A 24,041-nucleotide genomic window follows, 5' to 3' on the forward strand; every position below is an offset into this window, starting at 1 on the left:
CAGCCAGAGGATGCTGACGTCATTGAAATAGTCTCCTTTATAAAGACTGCCTTTCCTTTATGTCACACACAGCAAACAACACTGGACTCAATGCCAGCATTTGCCTCTGCATTTACACTATGACGTGGATGCACATACAGTTGAGAATACGTCCCAGGTTTCTGCTTCCTTCACATTAGCTTTGTGACTTTGGGTACTTAAACATCGGAAACTTCAAGTACTGCTGGAAAATGTAAAAGGATTCAATGTTCCTAACAGTTCCTACAGTGACTTACCTTTTGGTTTTAATTACAAAACTAAACATATACATACGCTGAATATTATTTTTTAAACTCAGTTCAGATTGTAAACATTAGCTGAGTATTCTGAGTAACAGTGGTAAAAAGACATATGGTTTATACTCATTTCTTTTTAGATTTTTCTATAGTGTTTAAATCTATTACAGAATACTAAAATCTGTCAAATCAGAATCTGATAAGACAGTGTTTCTCAGCCTGTGGATCACGACCCCTTGGGGGTCAAACTGCCCCTTCGCAGGGGTTACCTAAGAACATTGGAAAACACAGATATTTACATTACGATTCATAACAGTAGCAAAATTACAGTTACGAAGTAGCAAGGAAAATTACTTTATGACTGGGGGTCACCACAACCAGGAGGAGCTGTATTAAAGGGTTGCAGCGTTAGGAAGGTTGAGAGCCACTGGGTGAAGAGGAAGCCTGCAATCTCAATTTGCTGCCATGGCTGCTGCTGGAGCCACAGGGGAAGTGTTGTACGCCTTGAGTATAATCGAGAACGGCGGATAAAAGGGAGGGAACGAAAAACTCAGTTCCTGGGCCATTTCGGAAAGAAAGTTGGCAATAGAAATGACCATATAACTGATGAGGACGTGCTGCTATTTAGTGGGTGACACAGTTAGAGCCTGATACTTTTTTTTTTTCGTGCTTAAGGGGGAAAAAAAGCCCAGGATATCAAATTTCTCCAACAATTTGGAATTTTATTCCATCCATGTACATGCATAGTAACAACATTTGTTGAGAAATCATTTCTATCAGAAGTAGAACATTATCTTTGTGATCACCAGGTGCAGTATTGCTACTCTTATATTTAAATAGATCTTATATATGAATTAAATTCATACTTGCAGCATCGAGTTTAGGGTTTCAATTTAGACTGTGCCTTTCAAAAGATAAAACTGATTAATACTACTCCATTACTTACAATACTGCTTCCAGTAATTTTGTTCATCCTTTATAAAGTATTGCATTTAACAGCAAAGGTTTAAAAATTGAGACAGGGCTGCATCAGCGAAAGAAAATACAAGTACTATACAAGAAAGAAAAATGCCATCTTCATTGAACATACATGTTTAAGTTTGAGAAAATGGACAGAAATATACGGCTACATACGAATGCAAAGCCTAGTGACGAAGAGACTGTATTTGCTAAAATATAAAGTGCACATGGAGCCTGATTATCCAAGAATTAAAATCTTAAGGCGAACTTACAGCATGTGTATTTAGAACATGTTTGCAGGTTATATTTTAGCATATACGTATATCTGCAACAGCATATAAGAAAAAATCAGGATACACAAGTGCTTTTGAAGCTATTTCTAAAATGCTTTTCTGTATTGTTTGTGACTATTTTCTTTAAAAGCTACTATACAGTGCAAACCATATGTGCTACACAATAACTATACAATAACATTACAAATGACTTTAATATAAAGTTTTTAAATAAAAAATAACATAACCACAGCTATGAATACTGCTGGTAAAATAAATTAATTTTTTTTGAAAATGGCACCAATAATACACTTTACTAATGGTCTGTAATGAAATTACACCTTAAGTCTTCAACTCAGCCATAATGAATGTCTCCTGATTGCCAGATGTAATTCAAACAGCTGCTTTGTTTTCTGGACTGTTTAGAAGAACATACTAAACACTGGTACCAAAGGTGACGGCTTTCTTTTTTTTAACTCAGTTCATTTGACATGTTCTGCTGCATGTGATGAGCAATAAAACTTCTTGTGAGTTATAAAGTTTGAAAGGTTATTGAACTGGATATCGCATAGCCGGCAGTATTTCCCACTGCTGGGAGCCTGGGTGGAGCCATGCACACCTTTCGCTATACTAGACAACTGTTCTTCTGCCGAGGGGATTCCTGGGGAGACATTCTCATTGGCAGCTAATGGGTTTTCAGAGATCCACGAGGGGGATTTGTGGTCATCGTCGTGCTGGGCATTCTGGGAAATGTTCTCTTGCTGTGGGTTGGCCGGAGGCCTTTCATCTTGCTTCAGTCCACCATTCACTATGACCATGCCTCTGTTTTTGGGCAACAATGGCAGAGAATCTTTCTTGGGCACGGCACACCCATTTGAGGAGGCCTGGCCTTTAGGAGACTCATTTTCTGCGTTTGTGCTTTGTTCTACGTCGGTGTTGTGGATGACGAGAGAACCGGAGATATAATCGCTTGGTTTTATGCCATAGTATGGAGAAAGCTGGTCTGCTCCTTTCGTCTTCTTTATTGCTCCAGGGTAAAGGCATTGGGGAAGAAACAAATGTTTGTTTTCTTCTTTTGTAGCAATGAGCTGAGCGGCTTCGCTGAAGACTTTCAGACCTTGTAAAGTTGCTAAATGGGACGAAAACAAATTTCCGTTGGGAGAAGACTGCTTCGGATTCCCATTCTTCTCACATTTGATCATGTTTCTGTCAAAGCTGACGTCGGGGCTGTTCCGTTCGCTTTCTGGATTTGGAAACACTTTGCCGTCAAGCTGACTCAGGTCGTTACGCTGATGTGCCGTGACAGGGCAGAAATTCTGCTTGTGGGCCAGGTAGTTCTCGACCTTATTGAAGCTGATTTTGCACACGGTGCACTCGTGGTAGTCTAGCAGCCTTTTGGGAGATGCGGTCGTCCGCTCAGACTGCGATAAACACTTTTTGCTGAGATCTATGGGTACGTCCATTTCCAGGCAGTTAACACTGGAGTGGGTCGTGTCACATTTGGGAACCGGAACACATTTGTTCATGGCCAATGAAGTTTCCAGGTGCTTTGAGACAATTCCTGGGAAGATGTCGCATCTCGGATGGTAGCATTCTCCCAGCCCTTCCGTGGGCTCTTGAGTGGAGCTACAAGGATTGCTGAGGTTGGCTACATCAAGAAATCTCTGCTGGACCAGGGGCGGCCTTTGCTCCTGCTCAGGTAGGCACATCTCATACATCTTTCTTCGCTTGCGTGTGCGCATGGTTCTCTGCATGGCCGGCACTTTGTTGGAAGCAGACCTCTTGAGCGGAGGGTCATGGCGTGTTGCACAGTAATACTGTTTGTGGACCATGTACGTTTCGTGCCTGCTGAAGGTGATGTTACAAGCTTCACAGGTAGTCTTATTGGGGTCACTTTCCCCATCTACCAAGGGACCGTTGGGATTTTTCACATCAACTGGCTTTCCATTCATTTTGTCATCGCTGCTGTTGGAGGTGGACAGCTTTTTGGCTTGGGTGGAAAAGTCCTTCTCATGGCCTTTTCCATTTGGCCCAATCAAATCTAAAACGGTGGAAGAGTTGATGCACGATGTTTGAAGAAGTGGAGTCTCCGGGTCTGAAGAGTGAGCAGCTGGGTTGAGGAGGTTAATGGAAGCCTGGCCGGTGTTGGGACTCACAGCTTCAGGCATCTTTTCTGAAACACCCGGAAACTCAGGGGACTTGGCCATCTGCTGCCATCGGCTGCTGCAGTAGTGTTTTTTATGAACTAGATAGTTATCCAAATTATTGAATGTTATATTACACTCAAAGCATGTAGCCCCTTTGGGCATCAAAGGGCTGTAAATTACGGGAGGGTAGCTGCTACTCCCGTGCCTCAGTCGCCGATGCACCAGCTCGGACATCTTGGCTAAGATCTCTGAAGCCTGCGGAACCATGGTGATATCTTGGGGGAAAGCGAACTGAGATAGGAAAGGCCCCACAGGGAAAGACGGCCCGATGTTGGGTTGCACTGGGGATGAAGCAAGTCTCGGGCTGGAGGGCTCAGACTTTATTTTTGTGTAAGAAAAGCTTTGTTTGTTTGCTGCAGGCTGGATCTCTGGTCTCTGGTTGGTGAGAAAGAGCTGGGTCTTTTTCTCACACTTGTCCAGTTCCGTGTCTGAGCTTGCGTCTTTAGTCTGCATGGCCTTCTGGCTCTGGGAGAGGTCGCTTCTGGCCAACAAGTCTGTGGCTGGCTGTAGGCTGTCTTCGGTTCCACTCGGAGAGTGCTCCATGTCGCTTTCTCTGGGCAGCTTGCCACTGGGGACATGGAGGTCCTGATGCTGCAGCAGCTCCCTCTGAGTCTGGAAGCCAAAATGGCAGTGGTTGCATCGGAAGGCGGCTTGAGTGAGGTGGGAGAAAAGGTGTTGGTGGAAGTTGATCACGGAATCAGCAGTGTAGCTACAGACCGTGCATTTTAAACTCGCCCCTGGGGGCAGGAACTCTTCCATTTTCACTCCTGGAAAGACACACAAAGTGGGAAAGCTGAGAACCACACCTGTCTGCTTCCCAGTGATGGGAACCTTTGCTAATGAGCTTGTATCTTCAACACAACAGACCCAGAAGTCCTTCAGATCCTCGTCTGTGATACTGACATTTAAGCAACATCTGTAGCAATAATTTCTTAAGTCTCTTTGTAAGTGTTCTGGTATGGGTGGGAAAGCTATCAGTGCTTCTGTTTTATGGGTCAGTAAACAAACTTAAAAAGCCTAAGAGAATTATAGTAATCAAGTGGTGTAACAATAGAGTCATGCCGAACACTTAGGCTTATACTTTTTAAACTGAGTACTATGCTCTATAATAGGAATAAGTGAATATTCATTAGAGTGGCTTACTAGCTACTAAATACTTACATGCAAAAAGAAACTGCATTTCACTAGCAATCACTGGACTCATTTTTATCTTTTATATAAACCTATTTATTTGTTGGTTTTACTGAATGTGGTTTATCTGTGTCTAGGACTGATATTTGGCTGGTGGACAACGGTATGTTAATAAAGTCAGTTTGGACCAGCATCCACACTGGTTGATTACAGTCTGTTTCTGACTGGTTATTGCCATTGATGGTGGAGGTATCATGTAGAACAACTCCTGCTTCTGTTTGTTCATATATGATGAGAACAGACTTGGCTTCTCTTCCCTAGATTATGAGTTCAGAGCCAGCTTGATCTACACAATGAGTACCAGGACAGCCAAGGCTATGTAGAATGACCCTGCCTCAAATAAAATGAAATATTTAAAAATTAGAAAAAATATCTAAAAATGTTGAAATTTAATATAATTCTATACATTTTTAAATTATAAGAATGGGGATGCCATGAAATTAGGCTAACAATAGCTGGGATCCATTTCAAATATAGGTGGGAATAACTACCAACTTGCTGTTTTTCTTAAGGAATCCAGAGTGATTTCTTAAGGAATCATATCATTTCATATGATAAAATTCAGTTAAGCTTTAACCACACATACTCTGGAAACCGAGAGATTTTTAATGGAATCTACCAAAATCGAAGCTTTAACTGCACAGCAACTCCTTTTTAAATGTACCTACTATTTCTTCCTTAGCACATGGAAAACAACAGGATCAGTTTGATCCACCCGAAGATCACTTGACATGTGAAACAATGGAAATGAATGGTATTAAACAAAGGGAATAGGAATAATGCTGTTTTGCTGAAGAGGCAAATGAATGTAATGATTGGTCTCACAGTTTAAACACTGCAGTAGACAGTAGACAGAAGGAATCACAGTCAAGTCCTTTAGCTAAAATGGGCTGCATCTAAACAGTAGATGGGAACACTGCTTGATCCAATAAAATAGCTATCTATCTATCTATCTATCTATCTATCTATCTATCTATCTATCCATCCATCCATCCATCTATCTATCATCTATCTGCATATATAATAGATAAGATACATATACATATGTACGTATGTATGTACGTATGTATGTATGTGTAGAAAGAGTAGAGTATCCCGAATCCACTGCAGAAACATTAGAGGCCCTTACCACTGTGTGAGTTCAGGTGCATTTCTAGAGCTCGGGCGTTGGAAAAGCTCTTGGTGCATTGTGGGAAGGGGCACAGGCTGGAAATCTGATGAGTATTGTCTTCATTTTCTTCAGACACTGGAGCAGCTTCTCTTTGCCTCCCACTACAGTAGTACATCAAATGGGCTTGCAGGTTCCGCTCGCTCCGGTACCAGATGCCACAGGATTTGCAAGGGAATATATCCTCTGCAGCAAAACCAGAGACATATTAGCTGCTGTCAGGGGGAGTGGAATAAGGGTAAAGTCACATTTACTTCCGTCTTTCTCAGTCTGCTCCCAGGTTCTGAGTTGGGTAAGTAAGCATTGATGAGTATGATCTTGAGTGTGACCAGGCTCTTAAAAGAAATGGTACTCTCTAATTTGACTTCCCACAAAATGTTTAGAAAGTAATACTGTAGGAGATGCCAATATAATTTTGTTTTATACTTATGGTTTAGAAAAAAACATGCATTTATAATAGCAATGAGAACTGGTTTATCTGATTAGTTAAAAGGTATGAATGTGGTTGTTAGACTAAGATACCCTGAATGTCCATTCCTGACATCATTCATTGATTTAATGAATTAATTACAGCATGCCTAAAAGATGCCAAACTCTGTGTTGGATTTGGTGTAAAACAAGAGGATAGGACTTCTAGGGTTGAAGAGTTTACATTCTGAGTTGGTAGTGAGTGATTAGACGGCATCTTTACAGCTCTCTGGTGGAGGAGCCTGAAAGATAATCTGGGACCTAGACAGTGGTACCCACTGGGCTTCTGGGGTATGGGAGGGAGGGAGGAGCCAGTCCCATAGGCGGTTAGAGGGATGGTAATGCTGTTCCTTAGATCTGATGTGGAAGATGAGATAAACTTATTCAGGTGGAGATAAGATTTTCTGTCATTTGGTAAGAATCACAGTGCAGAGGAAGCCACAGGAGCTTGGGAGGACCTGGCTGAAGGCTGAGCGGTCCTGTGGTACTGTTGAGACAAAGGGCAGGACAGATTATGAAACATCTTGCAGCCTCTCTGGAGAGGCTTTCCTTTGGTCTCAGTGATGGAATCAGAGCCTAACACAAGAGCAGAGTGGTTTTGAAGGTAGTAAATGCAGAAGAAACATTCTTGAATGGTAGGAGGGAGGTGCAATAATTTAAGTGAAATACAATGAGGCTTGAATGATAGCCTCAGTGATATCGAGTTTAAGAAGTCATGCTGTGATGTGTGATTTCCACATCACTGACAGAAAATTTCCTCCTCACATAGGTATAGTTGAGGAAACCATAGTTGACTACCTTTTATACGACCCTGTAAAGCAATGGTTCTCAACATTCCTAATGCTGTGACCCCTTAATACAGTTCCTCAGGTTGTGGTGACCCCCCAAGCACAAAATTATTTTCCTTGCTACTTCATAACCATAATTTTGCTACTGTTATGAATCATAATGTAAATATTTTTGGAGACAGAGGTTTGTCAAGGGGTTTGTGACCCACAGGTTGAGAACCACTGGTATAAAGGGTTGCATTGAGATTGGAATCTAGCCTTAACCCTACTTCCATACTGTCTGGATGAAAAAGTGACACAGAGATTGGGATTCTATGAGGGAAGCAGAAATTCATAGATGAGGTAGATCAGTATTTTTCAGATTTAGGCAGTGTGGGATGATCCAGCCTAGTTCCTATGTTATAGACATAGGGCTTTTGAATGCTATCCAAAAGGTTTTGGGAAACGTAGGGTCACATTAGACACATGAGATTTGGTGTTTCTGAGATATATACAGAGGAACATGGGGGAGAAGTCTTAAGAGAGTTCTAAAACTCCTCAGAAAGAGCTAGATTTATCATTAGTGAACAATGACTATATAACTAATGGTAAAACAAAGGAAATGGCTCTGTGGAACCATGAATCAGAAATGAGAAGGAACCAAGGATCAAATTCTAGTGGAGGGGAGATAAGATGACGTACTGATGTCTCTTTATTATTTAACTCATTCTTCCCAAGTTAAGTACATTTATACTATCCAAAAGGCTGCATAGTTAATACTTCAACAGAGTCATCAACTGATTGATTTCAGGATGCAAATGATAATCTGTGCTTATATTGGGTCATTTAAGATTATTTCCTTGCTACCAAAAGTAAACAGGTATATTCTTATATGTAATTAATATTACACATTTGAGCATCATAATTGAAAAAGGTTATTTGAAATTCCTTGTAATAAAATTATTTTTGCCTCAAATCCAAATTGGTCACAGTATTTCACAGTCCACGCAATAATAATCAAAGTAAAGAAAATAAAAACTATTCCATTAAATTAATCAAGTAAGAATTGATTAGGTTGAAAGTCCTTGGCCTATTGATTGGTTGCATAGTGGTTTCAGAATCACAGGTGAATTTCTTTCATCATAATTATGGTTGGATATTTTTATATTAACATGGAGATACTATTGCTGTCTAGATTTCTTTTCCCTTAGCAGTCTCAAAGATTTTCAAGACTATTTAAAACTAGAAGCATTTATTTTTTATTACCAGCATTAGTATCATTCTTTTCTTACACTGTGATTGCTACCCTTTTTAGTTTCCCACAGAGAGCTCAATAAAATCAGATCTCCCCAGAAAACAGACTCTGAGATTCCTTGAGACATTGACTGTCTACCATATGAAGTACCACTTTATGTGTTCAAGGTATCCAAACTAGTTTAGTATTCATCTTAGTAGAGTAGGACTACACAGGTAGAATTGTGACAGTATATTTTAAAGTTCTCTGTGAAGTATTAAAAGCTTATATATTTTTTTCTTTCTTTCCCTTGTAACCAACAAATATTTTGTTTTGCCCAGGCTACCAGACCTTCATCCATACTATGAGGATAAAAACAAAAGCTCTGTGTACTTGTACTCATTTATTTGAGGCTAATAATTAATCTTGTTGCTTTCAAATAGAATAATAATAATTGTATGTCAGAGCTTCACATCAACATAAGGCTATATATTCTATCATTAGTATATATAATAAAATTTGATTTTTATATTTATGTTCTTTTTTCCCCAAGTTTTTAAATTCCATGGTCTTTGACAACTTTTGATACTAAAGAATCATCAATGAAAACCACTGGGTTGTCCTTGCTAAGTGCAGTTGAATATTATCCAACAAGTAAAGAATGACAGTTTTTAGTGTAGGTGACATTTAGGAATACAATCTGACATGATTGGATGTGTATGATTTTTGTCCTGCATTCCCATACTAAGCAAACACCACACACACACACACACACACACACACACACACACACACACACACACAGCCACACACTGAAGAAAATGTCTGTTCCCAGCTGCTTGTCAGTAGGCATTTTTTTTCTCCCATAAATACCCAACACCCCCACAGAGCTGGGCTATAGCACTCAGCACTTACTATTGACAATAGCTGTAGGCAAAATAGATGCCATGGCAGCTTGCTGAGGAAGCAGCTGAATTGAGTCCAGCAGGCGGGCCGGGTACATCCCTTCTGTGAGAGTCATCTGACTGGCAGCTTGTAGCCTTGAGTCAAAATCCACCACAAAGGCAATTAGCTCTTCACCCTCTGAGATGGCCTTCGTAGTGGTGCACCAAAGCTGACCCCCTGTTAAGAAGAGAGGAACAAGAGGAGAAAGAGTTGACATGGACGGCATGAGCTGGCTGTGTACTAGACTGCCGTCAAGGCATCTTTTCAGGTTGTTCCCGTGAATTCACTGGGAGAGGAGCTTGGTCAGACGGCAGCTGTGTGTCTCAGCCAGGCTCTGTGGACAAATGTTCTCCTGGCATTAAGCAACATTTTTAGTAACTAATAGTAGGAGAAAACTAGGGAAAATACAGATAGAATCTGTGGAGTTCTGTCAATGGTCTGCCTTCCAGGCTTCTCTGCCTGAATCATTAACCTGGTAGTACATTGGTAGAGTGCCGGAAAACCTGCATGGGAAGAATGTGATTGCAAAAATTTGCTCCAGACAAGCTTTGGAAGTTACTATTTCATTAACTAATGGAAGAAGCATCTGTTTGCCTCCCTCTTCCTGCCTCCCGCTTCCTCTCCCACCATCCCTCAGTCTTTCTACTTTCTCAGTTCTTATACACTGTGAGCACAGATACCCCAAATTGCAAAACAACAGTTTATAAAATCGAGAGTGTTAAAGTGCAATTACAGGGAATCTGACCCTCCCTATGTATACTACCATCTATGTACTTTTTACTTTGATGGGTGATCTTACACAATATCCTGCGGTGTCCCTTTTTTTTTTATCTCCATTTACCCCGATTGAACTTCCCGAAAAAGAGGATACACCAAAGATTCTTTTCAAAAAGGCTTATTTCAATAAAGATTTGTTTAAATGAAAGGAGCCTAGTCTTCAAACACTGAGATATACTCTGGGTCTGTGTTTCAAATGATCACGTGCGGTGCATTAAAAAGAAAAATTAACTATGCAAGTACATCTTCTAATGTATTGGAATGTGATAGCGAACGCTCATTTATTTAACATGTTTAGACAGGCAAAGCACTTATATTTCGTTATCTCTACTCTCAGGCCTAGATACATATCCCACACAGTTATGTCTGCAATAATGTGGTGTACTTGATATTTTTTAAAGCACCCCCCATTCTGTATGTACTGGAACGCTGTATATTGTACTCATTAACTAAGAAAAATTGTACCCATTTTGATAAGTCGTATTGCTCTGCTTATCTTTCAGCATAACTGTCATTTCAAGTGCACTTCATTTTTTCCAGCCTCAGAGATCATGGTTTTTAAACAACTTGTACAAATCTCGTGGAGATAAGAACAGTATATGACATGGCGGCCAAACCGAAGACTGAAGATGATACTTTAGAAACATCGCGGGCAATTAACCAAGATTTAAAGTAAGCAAACAGAACACAGCCCAGGAGGGTACGTGTCTGTGAAAGAAGAGAAGAAAGATTATAGTTCGCAAATTTATGACCAGTTTTAAATTAAAACACCACAGGGCAGCATGTGCCCATCCCAACCACATTTTGATGCTAATATTTCTCAAAGCATACAGGTTTATGGTAGTTGAAATAAAACAGATTTATTTTGTTGTTGAAAAAAAAATTTTCCCCTAAATCTCAGAAGCTAAAATTACATCATTAGAGAATGAGAGGGAGTTAGAAGTCCGCGAGGTGCTATTTCCCCTGGGGCCATTCTTGCTCTGGGAACCCCTGCATTTAGATGCTCTGCCCTTTCTGATGTACACACATCTTACTACTTATGGTGGTAGACAAGCTAATCACTGTGTCTTATCTCTCCTCTGAAACACAGTTTATTAAGCCAGTCAGTGGAATAAGGGTGGAAATGGAAAACCCAGCAATGCGGTTTGGGTTTATTTCACAGCATGGTCACAGAGCCACTAGATTTCAAGTGCGGAGTTCATATTCTTGGTTAATCCAGCTCTGGTTACCTTTCACAAAAGGAAAGGCAGGTTTGGTTTCAGTTCCGAGGAGAATGAATCTACCAACAGCTAATCATAGTCACTGCAGTAACAACACAGCAAGATGACAGGATACCTGTGCACAGTGTTTCGCCAAAACATCCAATCTATAAAGTAAAAATGAAAAATATTTGGTGCAAAATACTCAACAAAAATATGATTATCTACATTACTAAGTGCTGGTGGCCGTGTCAGAGGAACAGCTAATGGCAATTGACTTCAGGGGGTCGGTCCACCAGGGAACAAGACCCTGATGTGTAAATCTGGGCTAGAAAAGGCCCCGAGACCACAGACCCCAGAGTGTCTTTTGCCTTTGCTGTGCCTTTACATGTTTGCCACTGCCGTCTTCCTCTGGTATCTGGCATGGTGTGAATGGGTGTGGGGGGATCCCCACTGCCCTTAATGCAGTATGATCATCTCTTGGAAATATCCCACTCTACCTGGCATTTCTACCTGTGGATTATTATGAAGATGATTTCTTCTTAAGCTATACTGTCTAATTAATGATAATGTTAGTTTAAACAGAGTTTGATGATAAAAATAAAACAAGGACGTGTCACATAGCAAGAACACATGAATTTCTATTGAGGAGTGCATAGACTGTGGCTTTGGTTAATGATTAGGAAAAGCAGTTGAGTTCCAGTAGCCCAGCTAGTTTAAATTCTTCTAATCTTAATGTTGGGAGATGTGTTCATAGGTGTCAGGGTGCATCAAACCTGAAACAAAGCTTTGAAAATAACTTAAAGTTAGACTAAGATGTTTTGTTAAAATAACTTTGAGGTGAAAAACCCAAGAAGACAATCTAAAGTTTTAGAAAGACACATAGTTGAGTGAGGAACTCTTTAAGGTCAGGGAACAAGAACAAAGTAGTCTGATTATTATTAACTGAAGTGCTTTCTTGCTAGGATTGATTGATGACCAAAGGTGATGATTAATTCCTTGTACCAAATTTTCCCCTCAATCTCCTGATATAGAAAACTATTGATGAGTGGGTATGCACCCTAAAGATTTAAAATAGAGCTGAGTGATTGTCTTTCATATGTGAGAGTTTAGGTTTGTGATTCCTTTAAGATTCCTTATAAGATTACCTTTCAAGGTAATAAAGTGATTGATCCTTTCTTTGTAACTGCAAAACACAGCCTGCCTGTAAAAGAATACTTTGTTTGCCTAAACTGTTAATCTATAACAAGTTACTTGGGTACAAATGCATGTGGGTTCTTGGGATAATCTATTTTTTACCTATAATATGTAAAATATTTAATCATATTAAGAGAAGTGGAAAACATGCTATTTTTTACTTGTATTCGTTGTAACCATCCACTTGAAAACCAGAATGTAACCACATTGTGATTTTTATATTGCCTAAAAGATTTTGTTGGGGTGGATAAGCTATTAGTGGAAAAATACAGAAGAAGGAGAATAAGGTAGAATAAAGACAGAAGGAAATATCAAGAATGAAAAAATTAGGAGGAAAACATTAAGAGAGTTGAAAGGAAAAAAGAGAGACAGAAGAAACATTTCTGGATAGAGATAAGAAAAGAGAATACAGAATACAGAATCAGAATACATAAGAATAAAGAAAAGGTCTGAAGGAGACCATTGAATGAGTGTGTGAGTGTCTTTTTTTCCTTAACCTCCTCAGATCAAAAGGTCACAGTACGCCAACTCTGTGGATTCCCTTTGATCCCTGGGCTGCTGGAGGCTGGTCCCCCAGAGAGCAAAACTGAAACAACTTGATAGTTGTACACTTCTGCCTTTTCAGATGTACCTGTGTTGTTTCGTATTTTATCATTGCTATTACTTGTTTCCATTTTGTAGTTGACTCAATGTAGTTGCATTATTTGGAAACCTGAATCAGACCGAACACATAGCGTATAGATTTGACAAGAAAGTTGGTTAGGATTAAATTCTTTAATTAATTAATTAATTATTTAATTAATTAATCACGTATTCAGTGTGGTGAAGTCTCTGCTATGTGTCTGGCTGGGCTGTGCACCATTATGCACAGCTGCACAATCAGAATACATATACACCAACAAATTAATCAAAATGTGTATCACACTACGGGTGCCGACCCTTCTTGAGGGAATTAGGCAAGTCAACCAACACAACATTTTCCTGGATCTGGAATAAGCAGCCATGAAATATCAAGTGTGTGTGTGGGCAGGGACAGGCAGGCTCATCATCAGTGGACATGGAATAAGCATGGGAGCAAATACAGAATGATGGAAGGCCCTGACTTTGGAACATCCTTGAGTTGGGAGTCTGAGGGAAAAGATGTGGGCTAGAGGCACTTGTGGCCTGGAACCAGCATGTCTGTATGAAGAACAGAAAACTACATTTTCAGGAATTTTGCATTGGTTGATATCCTGCTGCTAGCTTGACGTTGGCCATGGTGAGCGTTACAGCATTTATCAGAGTTCCTCATAAAAGCCTTAAGTATAAAGTGAATTCAATTATATCTGCTTCATGCTGGGGAGAGATACACATTTATTTTAATGAATAAATACGTTATTAACAGATATTTTTCCTTCTATGTAATCCAGAGAAAAATTTATAGGCAGGATATGCTACATACAGCTGTTTAGAGATTATTGCACTAATTCAGTAGTTATAAATATAAATTATGAGGAAGAAAAGAGTCACATTGAAGAGACCCAGAAGAGACAGGGCTGGAGGGATGTCCTTAGAAGAGAAAGAAAGGAAGCCTTGAGATGACACCAAGGCTAATGGCCTTGGAACACAAATGGTGTCAGGGTAGGTTATGGCCCTACCCTGAAAGGAAGCTGGATTAGTTACATCTAGTCTTATAAATACATACATACAGTGATGGCGACAACACCAGATCGGTACAGGTCACAAGCATTTTGGGGCTGGAGATGAAAAGTAGTTGGCGTACTTCATTTGCTTTAAATCTACCAATTACTATATGAGGTGACAGTTCCCTCCTAGGGTGGAGAAAACTGACACTTAGCAAGGTTAACTTCCAAGAGATGTGTGTGTGGTCATTGGCACAACCATGTCTTTGACTTTGGTCTTCTTAACTCTATAGTCCCATTGTTGACCAGAGGGGTGGGGAAAGAGAGAGCAAGAGGGGGGAGGGGAAGAGAGAGAGAGACAGACAAAGATAGAGACACAGAGATAGAAAGAGAGGGGGAGAGGGGGAGAGTGCTTATATGCGTGTACATAATAAACTGTATTTTGAAAAGGCAAAATTTCAGATCCTGGAAAAGCCTCTAGGTGAATGGATGTAGGGGGCAGCTGTGACTTTGAAAAAAATATAAAGATGTTTTATATTGAAGAAATCTGAGACCAGATGATAGCTCATGCCAGCACTTAGGAAGCAGAGGCAGGTGGATCTTGGTGAGTTCCAGACCAATCTGGTCTACACAGTGATTTTCAGGCCAGTTAGAGCTACAGAGGTGTCTCAAGAATACAAGAAACAAATGAGGTATAAGAAGCCATTAGCACATTCTAAATGACTGTGGATGCTCTTTGCATTGGTGAGGTAGCCCTGAGAGAGTGTAGATTACAAAGGACCGAACAGTGAACCCAGAAATACTTAGAGACTGAGCAGAGGGGAGTGGTTAAGTCCCTGTCAACCACTATTTGCTGATTTGATCTAATTGGAACCATTATTCTCATTTCTCACTGCTATGCCAAATCCAAGAGAAAAGAAATGTTATCAGAACAGGCAAAGCAGTGAAAATGGTGAGCAATGGCATCTGTGGTTCAAGAAAGCAGCTAACTCATTTCTAAAAAGAAGATGGAAGCTACATATACCTGTGGGCTGTATCTTGACCAATTAGAACTTGAATTAGTCTCCAGCAATCAGCTACGGCTCGAGGAGGCAGGAGGAGCAGTTTCCTATTTAATTGTTTTAGACTTAGCATATGGTGCCAATTCAGGTCTGCATCTGCATGCAATGCAGTTGTTGCATTCACCCTGAAGCAATTTAGATGCTTAATATAGTGTTAAGTCCTTTGAATATTTAACCTTGTGTTCAGTGTAAATGCAAAATACTACCTTTGGTTCTAGAACAGGAGCAGAACTATTATTTAAAACAATAGAAAACAGCAAGCACTGGTTTGGATGTAGAGACACTTGTAGAGCTGGAAGTAATATAAAATTAAACAAGATAGGGATTCTTAAAAATTGAAAATATAATTACCTGAGATTTATAATTGCACTTATTCCCAAAAGATATTCCTCAAAGAGCTGAAGGTATGATCTTGAAGAGGCATTTGAATATACATGAATACATACCTCATAGCATAATAACATTGTCACAACAGCTCAAACATGAAGTCAACGTAAGTACCCATCAACAGATGAATGGATAAGGAAAATGTGTCACAATGGACCATGGAATATTCTTGACTTAAAAATAAGTGAAACTTATTCTACAGTGTGATGAACTTTGAGGACAATGTGCTAACTGAAAAAAGCTAGTCCCCAGAAACAAATATTGTCTGATTTTACCAATAAGAGGAAAACAAGATTATAATGATAAGAGGAAAGCAGGGAATGAAAATTAGTGTTTAGAAGGAATGGAGGTTCAGTTTTGCAGAATGAAAATTTCTAGAGATGGATGGCTGTATAACCATGTGCATGCCACCTAAAATGGTCAAGAGAGCAAACTATGTCATGTGTATTCTACCACAGTTTAAAACACTGTACAAAATGATAGTCTTAAGTCTTCACTAAAATAGATCTCATAAGAGCACAGAGCATTCGTATTTCTTGCCTTAGTTAGAGTTATTCACATGACCTTTATAAGGGTCTTTCCATGAAAGGAAACATAGAAAAATAATTAAGAAAGTAAAACTTTCTCTTTTTCCCACTTTCAAATATGTAAATCTGTTGTTTCTTTAATGAAATACCTGAGGCAGGCTACTTACAAAGAAAAGGAAATATATTCTACCGATAGTGTTGGAAGTCTAAACATGAGAGCCAGGCTCTTGGCAAGGTCCTGGAACAAATATTAAAATACAAGTAAGAGGATGTGTTTGCATTTCCAAACAGGAAGTCAGAGAGAGACCAGGGCCTCCTAATTCTTTGAAGATACACTCCAGTTGACATACTGCCCTATCACTGTGCCTCCGTCTTAAAAATCTCAGGTATTCAATACCACCATCAGAGGGCTGAAGCCTCTGACTCACTCTTGGGGCTGAGGTAGAGCCAATAACATCCCAGCCACAGAATCCCACAAAATTACTTTAAGGAACTCCTCCTGGGAAGTCAAGCAACCAGAGTCCTCAATGCACCAGAGCGGAAGACTACTGGACAAATATTCTCTTCTCACTGGCATACATTTTAGATTCTTTTGTCCGTTGAAAATTGCTAGAGTTATTTATTACTTACTTTGTGGCTTCAGGTTTCTGCCTGTTACCAGTGCTGAGGAACAGCCCCGTTAAATCTCTACACAGGTAAGAGTTTAGAAATCTTAATGGATGTTCTTGGGCTTTTATAGAAAGAAGTACACTTGGTTCCCTCAGATTTAAACCAAGCAAATTTTCAATATAATAGTTTGCACTAATGACATATTCATATGGACACAAAAAGACTTACATTAAGGTACCAAGTACATGTATGACAATGCAATATTTGCTCAGTTAATAAAACATTTACTATTTTCTCTTCAACATTACTCAGGAAAGGATGCCCTTACTCCATGGAATTCTTGGCCAACAATGAAGCACAGTGGGTATGAGAAATTACTGAAAATTTATTTGTACTCAATGTCAAACAGAGTTGGGAAGAGAAATTGGTGGGTGAGAAAGTCTAGTTTCAATCTCAACTTGATAGTTAATGTTTAATCTTGGAAATTTCTTTACACTGGCACAAAAAATGGCAGATACAAACTAGAGATATCCTTTAAACTCTCAAGATCCTCTTGTGGATACCATGCTAAGGGTAGCAATTATTGCACTCATTCAGCAGTCACTATGGTATGGATCTGTGGTGTACTAAGGGCTTTGCATGCATCTCAGTGATTTTTCAGAAGAAAAGTAATGAGTTGACTATAATTGATTCCCATTTTACTATGACACCATGAGGTTTGAACATCATACTGCTAAGAGGAGAATTGGGTGAAGGGAAAGCTTTGGGATAATGGATTTTACCCCTTGGATTTTTGACTCACATTGCACATAAAACATCAGGTATTCTAAGTCACAGTGCCATCTGTGTGTTCTCTGAAGCAGAAATACAGTTGTTCACTTTATAAAATAGTGTTAGGAAGATGACAGAGAGATTTTACAGAGCTGGGAAAAGAAGAGCTACAGTCTGGAAAATAAATCTACACAACTTGTGATGTGGAGGTGATCCCGAATTCTAAGGTAAGTCCTTAAAATATTGACCCATTGGAATATACCAAGTATAAGGTACAATTTTAAGCACTTCACACACTAACTCATTCATACGAAGCAGTTATTAGTGGTCATGTTAAAGTAACATTTTACCAGGTTGCTGATTAGGTTGCAAATTGAAACAGATGTGTAAAGGGGTCTCAAGATTCCACATGCCCCAAAAGTGCTGGCCAGCCATCCCGACTATGCAGTAGATCCTGTAGAGAACTTTGACTCTATGCTGATTTCAAGGCTGTCTCTCATGGATCAAATCAAAGGCTCTGGGAGTGAAGTTTGAGCTTCTGTGTTTTTAAGAACACCCCCAGAATGCTTATCATACCAGTAGAATTAAGTATGATGGGCATAGAGTGAACTTTAGGCAATACAGTGTAGAGTGAGTGTCTACGAAAGATAACTTCTCTTCATGCTGAACCGACTGGTCAAAGTATTTAGACAATTTGGTGGAGAAGATCCATTTTGGAACTTAGGAATTGACAACTGAAAGTTGCTTTGAGTGTTCCCTTTGCTTTTAATATGTAAAGAGTATGGAAATATTCAGTGAGCCAGTAAGACAGGATCAATAAAGGAGGAAAAGTCTTAGCATTCTTGGATTTGTTTAAGTCACCAGGAACTCAGTCAATCTGTGAGTTGTTCTTGCTTTTTGAAAAGCTTGTTTTTATATTAGTTTGAAGGTGTGTAGCTTGCTAATAAGAATTACTGATAATGATGCACACAACCCATCTGTGGAAAGATTATAGCGTACAACCAGAGAAAATAGAAAAATCACATTTCCAGTTCACAGACATGAATTTTTTTTTTTTAATCTAATAACAATGATCTGCTGCCTTCCAGGGCTCTACCAAATGCAAAGGTTATTTTAGGGTTCCTCAATGTCTGTCTCTCTTTACTTCAAACAGAATCACTCTCCCTGGTCTTCAAACTCCAGTCCTGTTCCCTTCATAGCAAAGGACAAATGCATTCAAGGTTCTGTAGAAAGCAACAACTACCAAGACCTTGACATTCCTGGAAAACCCTGTTCTTGGGCTTCTCAGTAATGTTTATGATCAAGGTTCTTGTACAAACAGATATGGTGCCTAGCAGAAGCTTGTACATTTTCCCCTCCTCATAATTGGTGTCAAAACTGCAGTGAAGTATCCTACAAGATTTAGTAATAAAGAATAAAGTCACAGTTCAGACCCGATCACATTTTAGAAATTTCATGCTCCCCTTGCTAGAAGCAGTAGCCTCAAATATCTCCCTATTCTGCCAAATTTTTCACTTGCACATTTTATTAGGAAATGAGCATCTGCACAATGCCATGCAGACCTTTGCTGATAAACTCTAATTAAGATTAAGACAGGACTTTTGGAAAGGATCCCATCATTAGCAAACACGATAAACACAAAAATACTCCCTACTTGTCAACCAGGAGCAATTCAGTAACCTAACAGTATTATCTGTTGCTAGGATACAGAGCTGACAAAGCTTCAATTATATTGTTCGACCATACCTATAGAGTTCTGTATAAGCAAAATATATCCAGAATAAAAGCATTTAACTTCATCCATGCTATCTGCAATTCACAGCTTCTTACAATGGTAAAAATCAGGTTAATAATTACATAGTACGCTGAAAAATCTTTTCCATGTGTTATGTCTATACATGTTTCTTTCTAATTTATCTGTGTGATTGATAGACGTGCTTGCTTTGTAAAAATGAGAAAACGCAAGCAATGGGAAGCTGTAAACATCTGGCACAACCAGTGGGCTCATCAAGATACTGACCTGCGCTTAGCATGAAAATATGTAGAAAATTGAACCAATTAAATAACATTTAGATTTCTCACTACTCTGCCTCACTATACAGTAGGATAAGGAGCCTCAAGCAAAGAGATAGAAATCCAATGAAAACTTTTTTTAAGCTAAAAAACAACCATCCTTACCTAACAATACAAAAGAAAATAAATAGGTGATTTAGAATAAGGATTTATGGCAATGGCTTTTCTTGGAATTATTTTTAAAGCTGAAGTTAGTTAGTAACTTTTATTCCAAAGCATTAAGTCATCAAGTCTTACTTCTTTTCTTTAAACTGGGAACACTGGGGGACCATTAAAACAGTCCCAGATACAGGCGTTTGACAAGGCTGAAAACAGTAAGTCTTCCTATGTGAAAAGAGTCCTCCTGTGAATCAGACCTTTGTGTGCATTTTGACATCTGTGACTTTCGCAGAAACTTGGAGGAAAATGTAGCTATGTCTGACTGAAACAAATTATTAAATAGCTAAAGACTATAAAATAGTTATTCTGTGTACTAACCTGCAATCTGGTTCCTTAAGGGGTAGACTGGAATTTCTGCATTCATCTAAAGTGTCTGTCTTTCCCACACAAAGCAACAAGATGGCGGGTGTGGGTTAGAGCACACCTCTATGAATGAGTGAAGGCCGTCTTATGTAGGGAAGACACACACGCACACACACACACACACACACTCACACACACACACGCACACACAAGAGCACACAGAAAAGCGTACACACACACACACACACACACACACACACACACAGAGAGAGAGAGAGAGAGAGAGAGAGAGAGAGAGAGAGAGAGAGAGAGAGAGAGAGAGAGAGAGAGAGAGAGAGAGCTTTCCTGAGAAGGGAAACCCTTACTTGTCTTACTTATTGGGTCATTAGCTTCTTTTATTTTTACAAAATTATTAGAAAATCAGGATTGATGCCTCTTTTATGAAATCAAATCTTTCTTCAAAAGTGGAAAGCAATTGGTTGGAATGATTCTCTAAAAGCAAAATTACTTCCCATTTTAGCGTGGCATGTTGTGGGCTACTGCCTCCAGCTCAGGGTTTAGACACGAACATGGGACATAGATCTATACATAGACATGCTACTTAATACAAATTTTATAATGAATTCAAATCCAATGCTCTTGAAATTCTTGACAGTGGAGTACTGCCGGGAAGGGAACTTATAAATTATGGGTGCCCCTTCTTTGAAAACCGCTTTGGAGGTTTCTTTGTGCATCGGCAAATACAGTAGGACTATGAGGCATTGTGTGGGTCCTCCTGCACAGCACCTGATAAAAGAATAAAGAGCTGTGACATATTCTTAAAACAATGGAGGAATTAAAGAGAAACAATGAGCCAGCTGCTTCATTAATACAATCAAAAGGGAGCCCAGCACAGAGGAGTGCAGATAATTAAGCGTTACTCTCTTAGCCCTCCTTTCGATCATAAAATTGCTTAAAAATGTATTAACTACTTCATAGTTGTGAGATAGATCTGTGCACTTGTTTATTTAGAGTTGATTAATGCCTTTTTTCCGTATTCAGTAACATGCCAACTCATAGTTTACAGTAGTTTTTGAATAAAAGAGAATAAGAATAATTGATAACGATCTGCACAACACACAGCAATAAATCAAAATGCATTTTGCAAAAGGTCTTTCCTGTTTTAAAACAATCTTTACCATTTTTCATTTGTTATTGGGAACGTGGGGCATTTGAGGGCATTCAACTTCCCCGGGCTGGCATGCCTGAAATCGTTTTATAGGACACCCAGCAATTCCCTGGAGGGTTACTGGAGGGAAATCAGACCTGATCTGCAACTCTGGACGTGCTTGTGCTATTTGAGCCAATGGATAGATTTATTAAATTTCTTTTTTTCTGGTCAAGGGAGATGATCAAATGACTGAACCACATGCCAAATACCATGTTTATCCTTCTTCCACTATACAGAAAATAAAAGCACACTTTTTATGCCATTTATATTCAAACAGTTTATAATTTATTATAGGGAGGCTTTCATTCTTCAACTCTTCTGGGGGTAGCCTTTCCTCGGCAGTTAATGGCACATTTCATTGCTTAAGAACTGGAAAATTGGTAACTGGATACTGAGCGCTAAATGTTAAAGTCAGGGAAAAACTATATTCTGGTTTTCTCATAAATTTTTTTTTTCTAAGTAATCTTAGGTTAACGTCAATCCAACCTTAAAATTAAAAATTGTTCTAACCCAGTTGGTCAGTTGAAATTCAGCTAATGTCATTCTGATGACTTTAGGATCTTAATTGGAAAAAAAATAGAAATAGACCAGGAAACATGGAGATACATACAGTGGGACACTCAGATGTACTCTGACACTAAGAATATTATTGTCTTACACATACGTTATATATGAGTTAAAATACATCCACTGGGCCCTGTCTATACAGGCCTTTCTGTACTAGGTCAGTATTTTAGAGGATTTGGAATACTATTTTTGGCTATGAAACCTAGCTCGCGACTGGTAGCCGCTTCTCTATTAATTGAGTGAAACTTTCCTCACATACCAGGAAGTGACACACACAAACGGAGAATACACACAAGAAAGATCATTTTAGGAACCACTGCCTATGGTCGTTTAGGGGAATATTTTTGTTTTGACCGGGCCCACCAACTCACTTTGTTAAGCTTGAGAGCAAAAGAAGTAAATACAGATCAGCCCTTAGCCAGCTTATCAATGATCCAATGAATTCTTCCGAGGAAACAGTCTGAACACCTCAGGTCATGAACTACGTCTGCATGCGTCCTCGCAGAAACACCTGGTACATGCTGGCTGGTGGGGCCCTTTTATAAACGTGCTACACTGTAGCATCTTCAAGGAGCACAGTGAACTCACTCCACAGAGGAGGTGATCTGTCATTTCAAATACCAGAGGCTTTATTACTGAGCATAAACTCCTCAGGAAATACTGGTTGGCGTCGAGCTCAGAAACAAAGAGAGTGACCATCCTCCTCATTTCAAAGGGATTAGCTGTGCAACACATCAGAAGCACTGTAGTCACATTTCCTGTGAGGGGAACTTGAAGCCAAGCTATGGCAAGCCCTTGGGCTTGCTAATGCCTGTTCTCTCAGAGGGAACCCTGGGCTGGTGCTTGTGATGGATCCTTGCTAGGTCTTTTCTCTCTTCGATTAATTCTCTTCACTGTGCTTATTTTTTATTTATTTATTTATCCTGGATCCTTGCTAGGTCTTTTTTTCTCTTCGATTAATTCTCTCCACTGTGTTTGTTTGTTTATTTATTTATTTATCCTGGATCCTTGCTAGGTCTTTTCTCTCTTCAATTAATTCTCTCCACTGTACTTATTATTTATTTATTTATTTATTTATTTATTTTTATTTATTTTTCCTTTTAGGAAGTGTCTCCTATGGAGATAATTTCATTTTCCTTCTAAGAAGCACCTGGAGTTGGCTTTCAGAAACAGTAAACAGTATGATTCGGGTCACATTCTGGTCACTGTTGAAGTTTATGGGCTGAAAGTTTTGTCCTATAAACTGAAAAGTGTTCAGAATTTTCTGGAAAGATTGTGGACTAATGTTTTTTGGAAGTCATGAGAACCAGGTGTCTGATGCCAGGTTTAGTGAAGTAGCTAGTATACCTTAAAAAAAAAAACAAAAAAAAAAACCCCAGAAACAAAAACATTCTTTTATGGATTTTAAGAGCAAAAGTGTTCCTACCGTCTTTTCTGCATTCCCAGTGTATGGGCTGGGTTGCCTAATGTGCTGTGGTCCGGCTCTCCAGGAACTTACACTGGCACCTGAGGTCAGCCATCAGCCTGACCGGCCCTGGTCACCAGGATTTCAAATGACCAGTCACGGGGTGCCACTGCACCCAAAGAGCAAGCTGTCAAAAAAACGTACCTGCTGCCGATGGACTGATTACAAAGCCGCTTAAGACTCTGCTTGTAAACAAAAGCATTTATCAACTAATAATTTGCAATAAACTGATGCAACTCCCAGCTGAGCCCCTAACTGTAATTGTCTTTACCATCTGCCTATTAAAATACCATTCTTCATCAGCAATCAGGAGCAGAAGGGAGGACTTCTCCACCGCAACACACGACTTCAAGCTTATGAACAATCGGAGCGCATTTTGCGCTTTTATTCGGACTGTTTTCCGTGTGCTGCATTGAAATTCTTGCCCAGCCTGGGAGGCCCAGAAATCAGGTGGAGGGGAAAAGGAGAGGGTTGGGATTCAACACACTGTGCCTGCCGCTCTGCAAAAGCATGAATTATACAAGTTCATCATAGGAAGCTGTTTTTTTTTAATTTCTTTTCCCTCCTTCTACTTCTCTGTGCAGTATGCATTGCAGGATCCTGACGAAACTCCCTTAAGCACCAGTC

The 24,041-nt window shown here is 39.5% G+C and overlaps 1 protein-coding gene and 1 pseudogene across 1 annotated transcript in view; one reads left to right on the top strand and one right to left on the bottom strand.

Moving 5' to 3' along the window:
• Window positions 1-1,019: 1,019 nt before the first annotated feature.
• Window positions 1,020-24,041, bottom strand: part of Zfpm2 (zinc finger protein, FOG family member 2) — a 439,361-nt gene continuing 416,339 nt past the window's right edge. The window contains exons 6-8 of the mRNA XM_059248147.1: window positions 9,458-9,664; window positions 6,035-6,259; window positions 1,020-4,481 (exon numbers count right to left, since the gene is read on the bottom strand). Coding sequence (XP_059104130.1) covers window positions 1,990-4,481; window positions 6,035-6,259; window positions 9,458-9,664 — 2,924 coding nt within the window. The 3' untranslated portion in view covers window positions 1,020-1,989. The remainder of the gene's footprint in view (window positions 4,482-6,034; window positions 6,260-9,457; window positions 9,665-24,041) is intronic.
• The window catches only part of LOC131897088 (large ribosomal subunit protein eL29-like), a 124,778-nt pseudogene continuing 111,605 nt past the window's right edge, over window positions 10,869-24,041 (top strand).

This window comes from Peromyscus eremicus, chromosome 20 (genome assembly GCF_949786415.1).
Source record: "Peromyscus eremicus chromosome 20, PerEre_H2_v1, whole genome shotgun sequence".
NCBI classification, from domain to species: Eukaryota; Metazoa; Chordata; class Mammalia; order Rodentia; family Cricetidae; genus Peromyscus; species Peromyscus eremicus.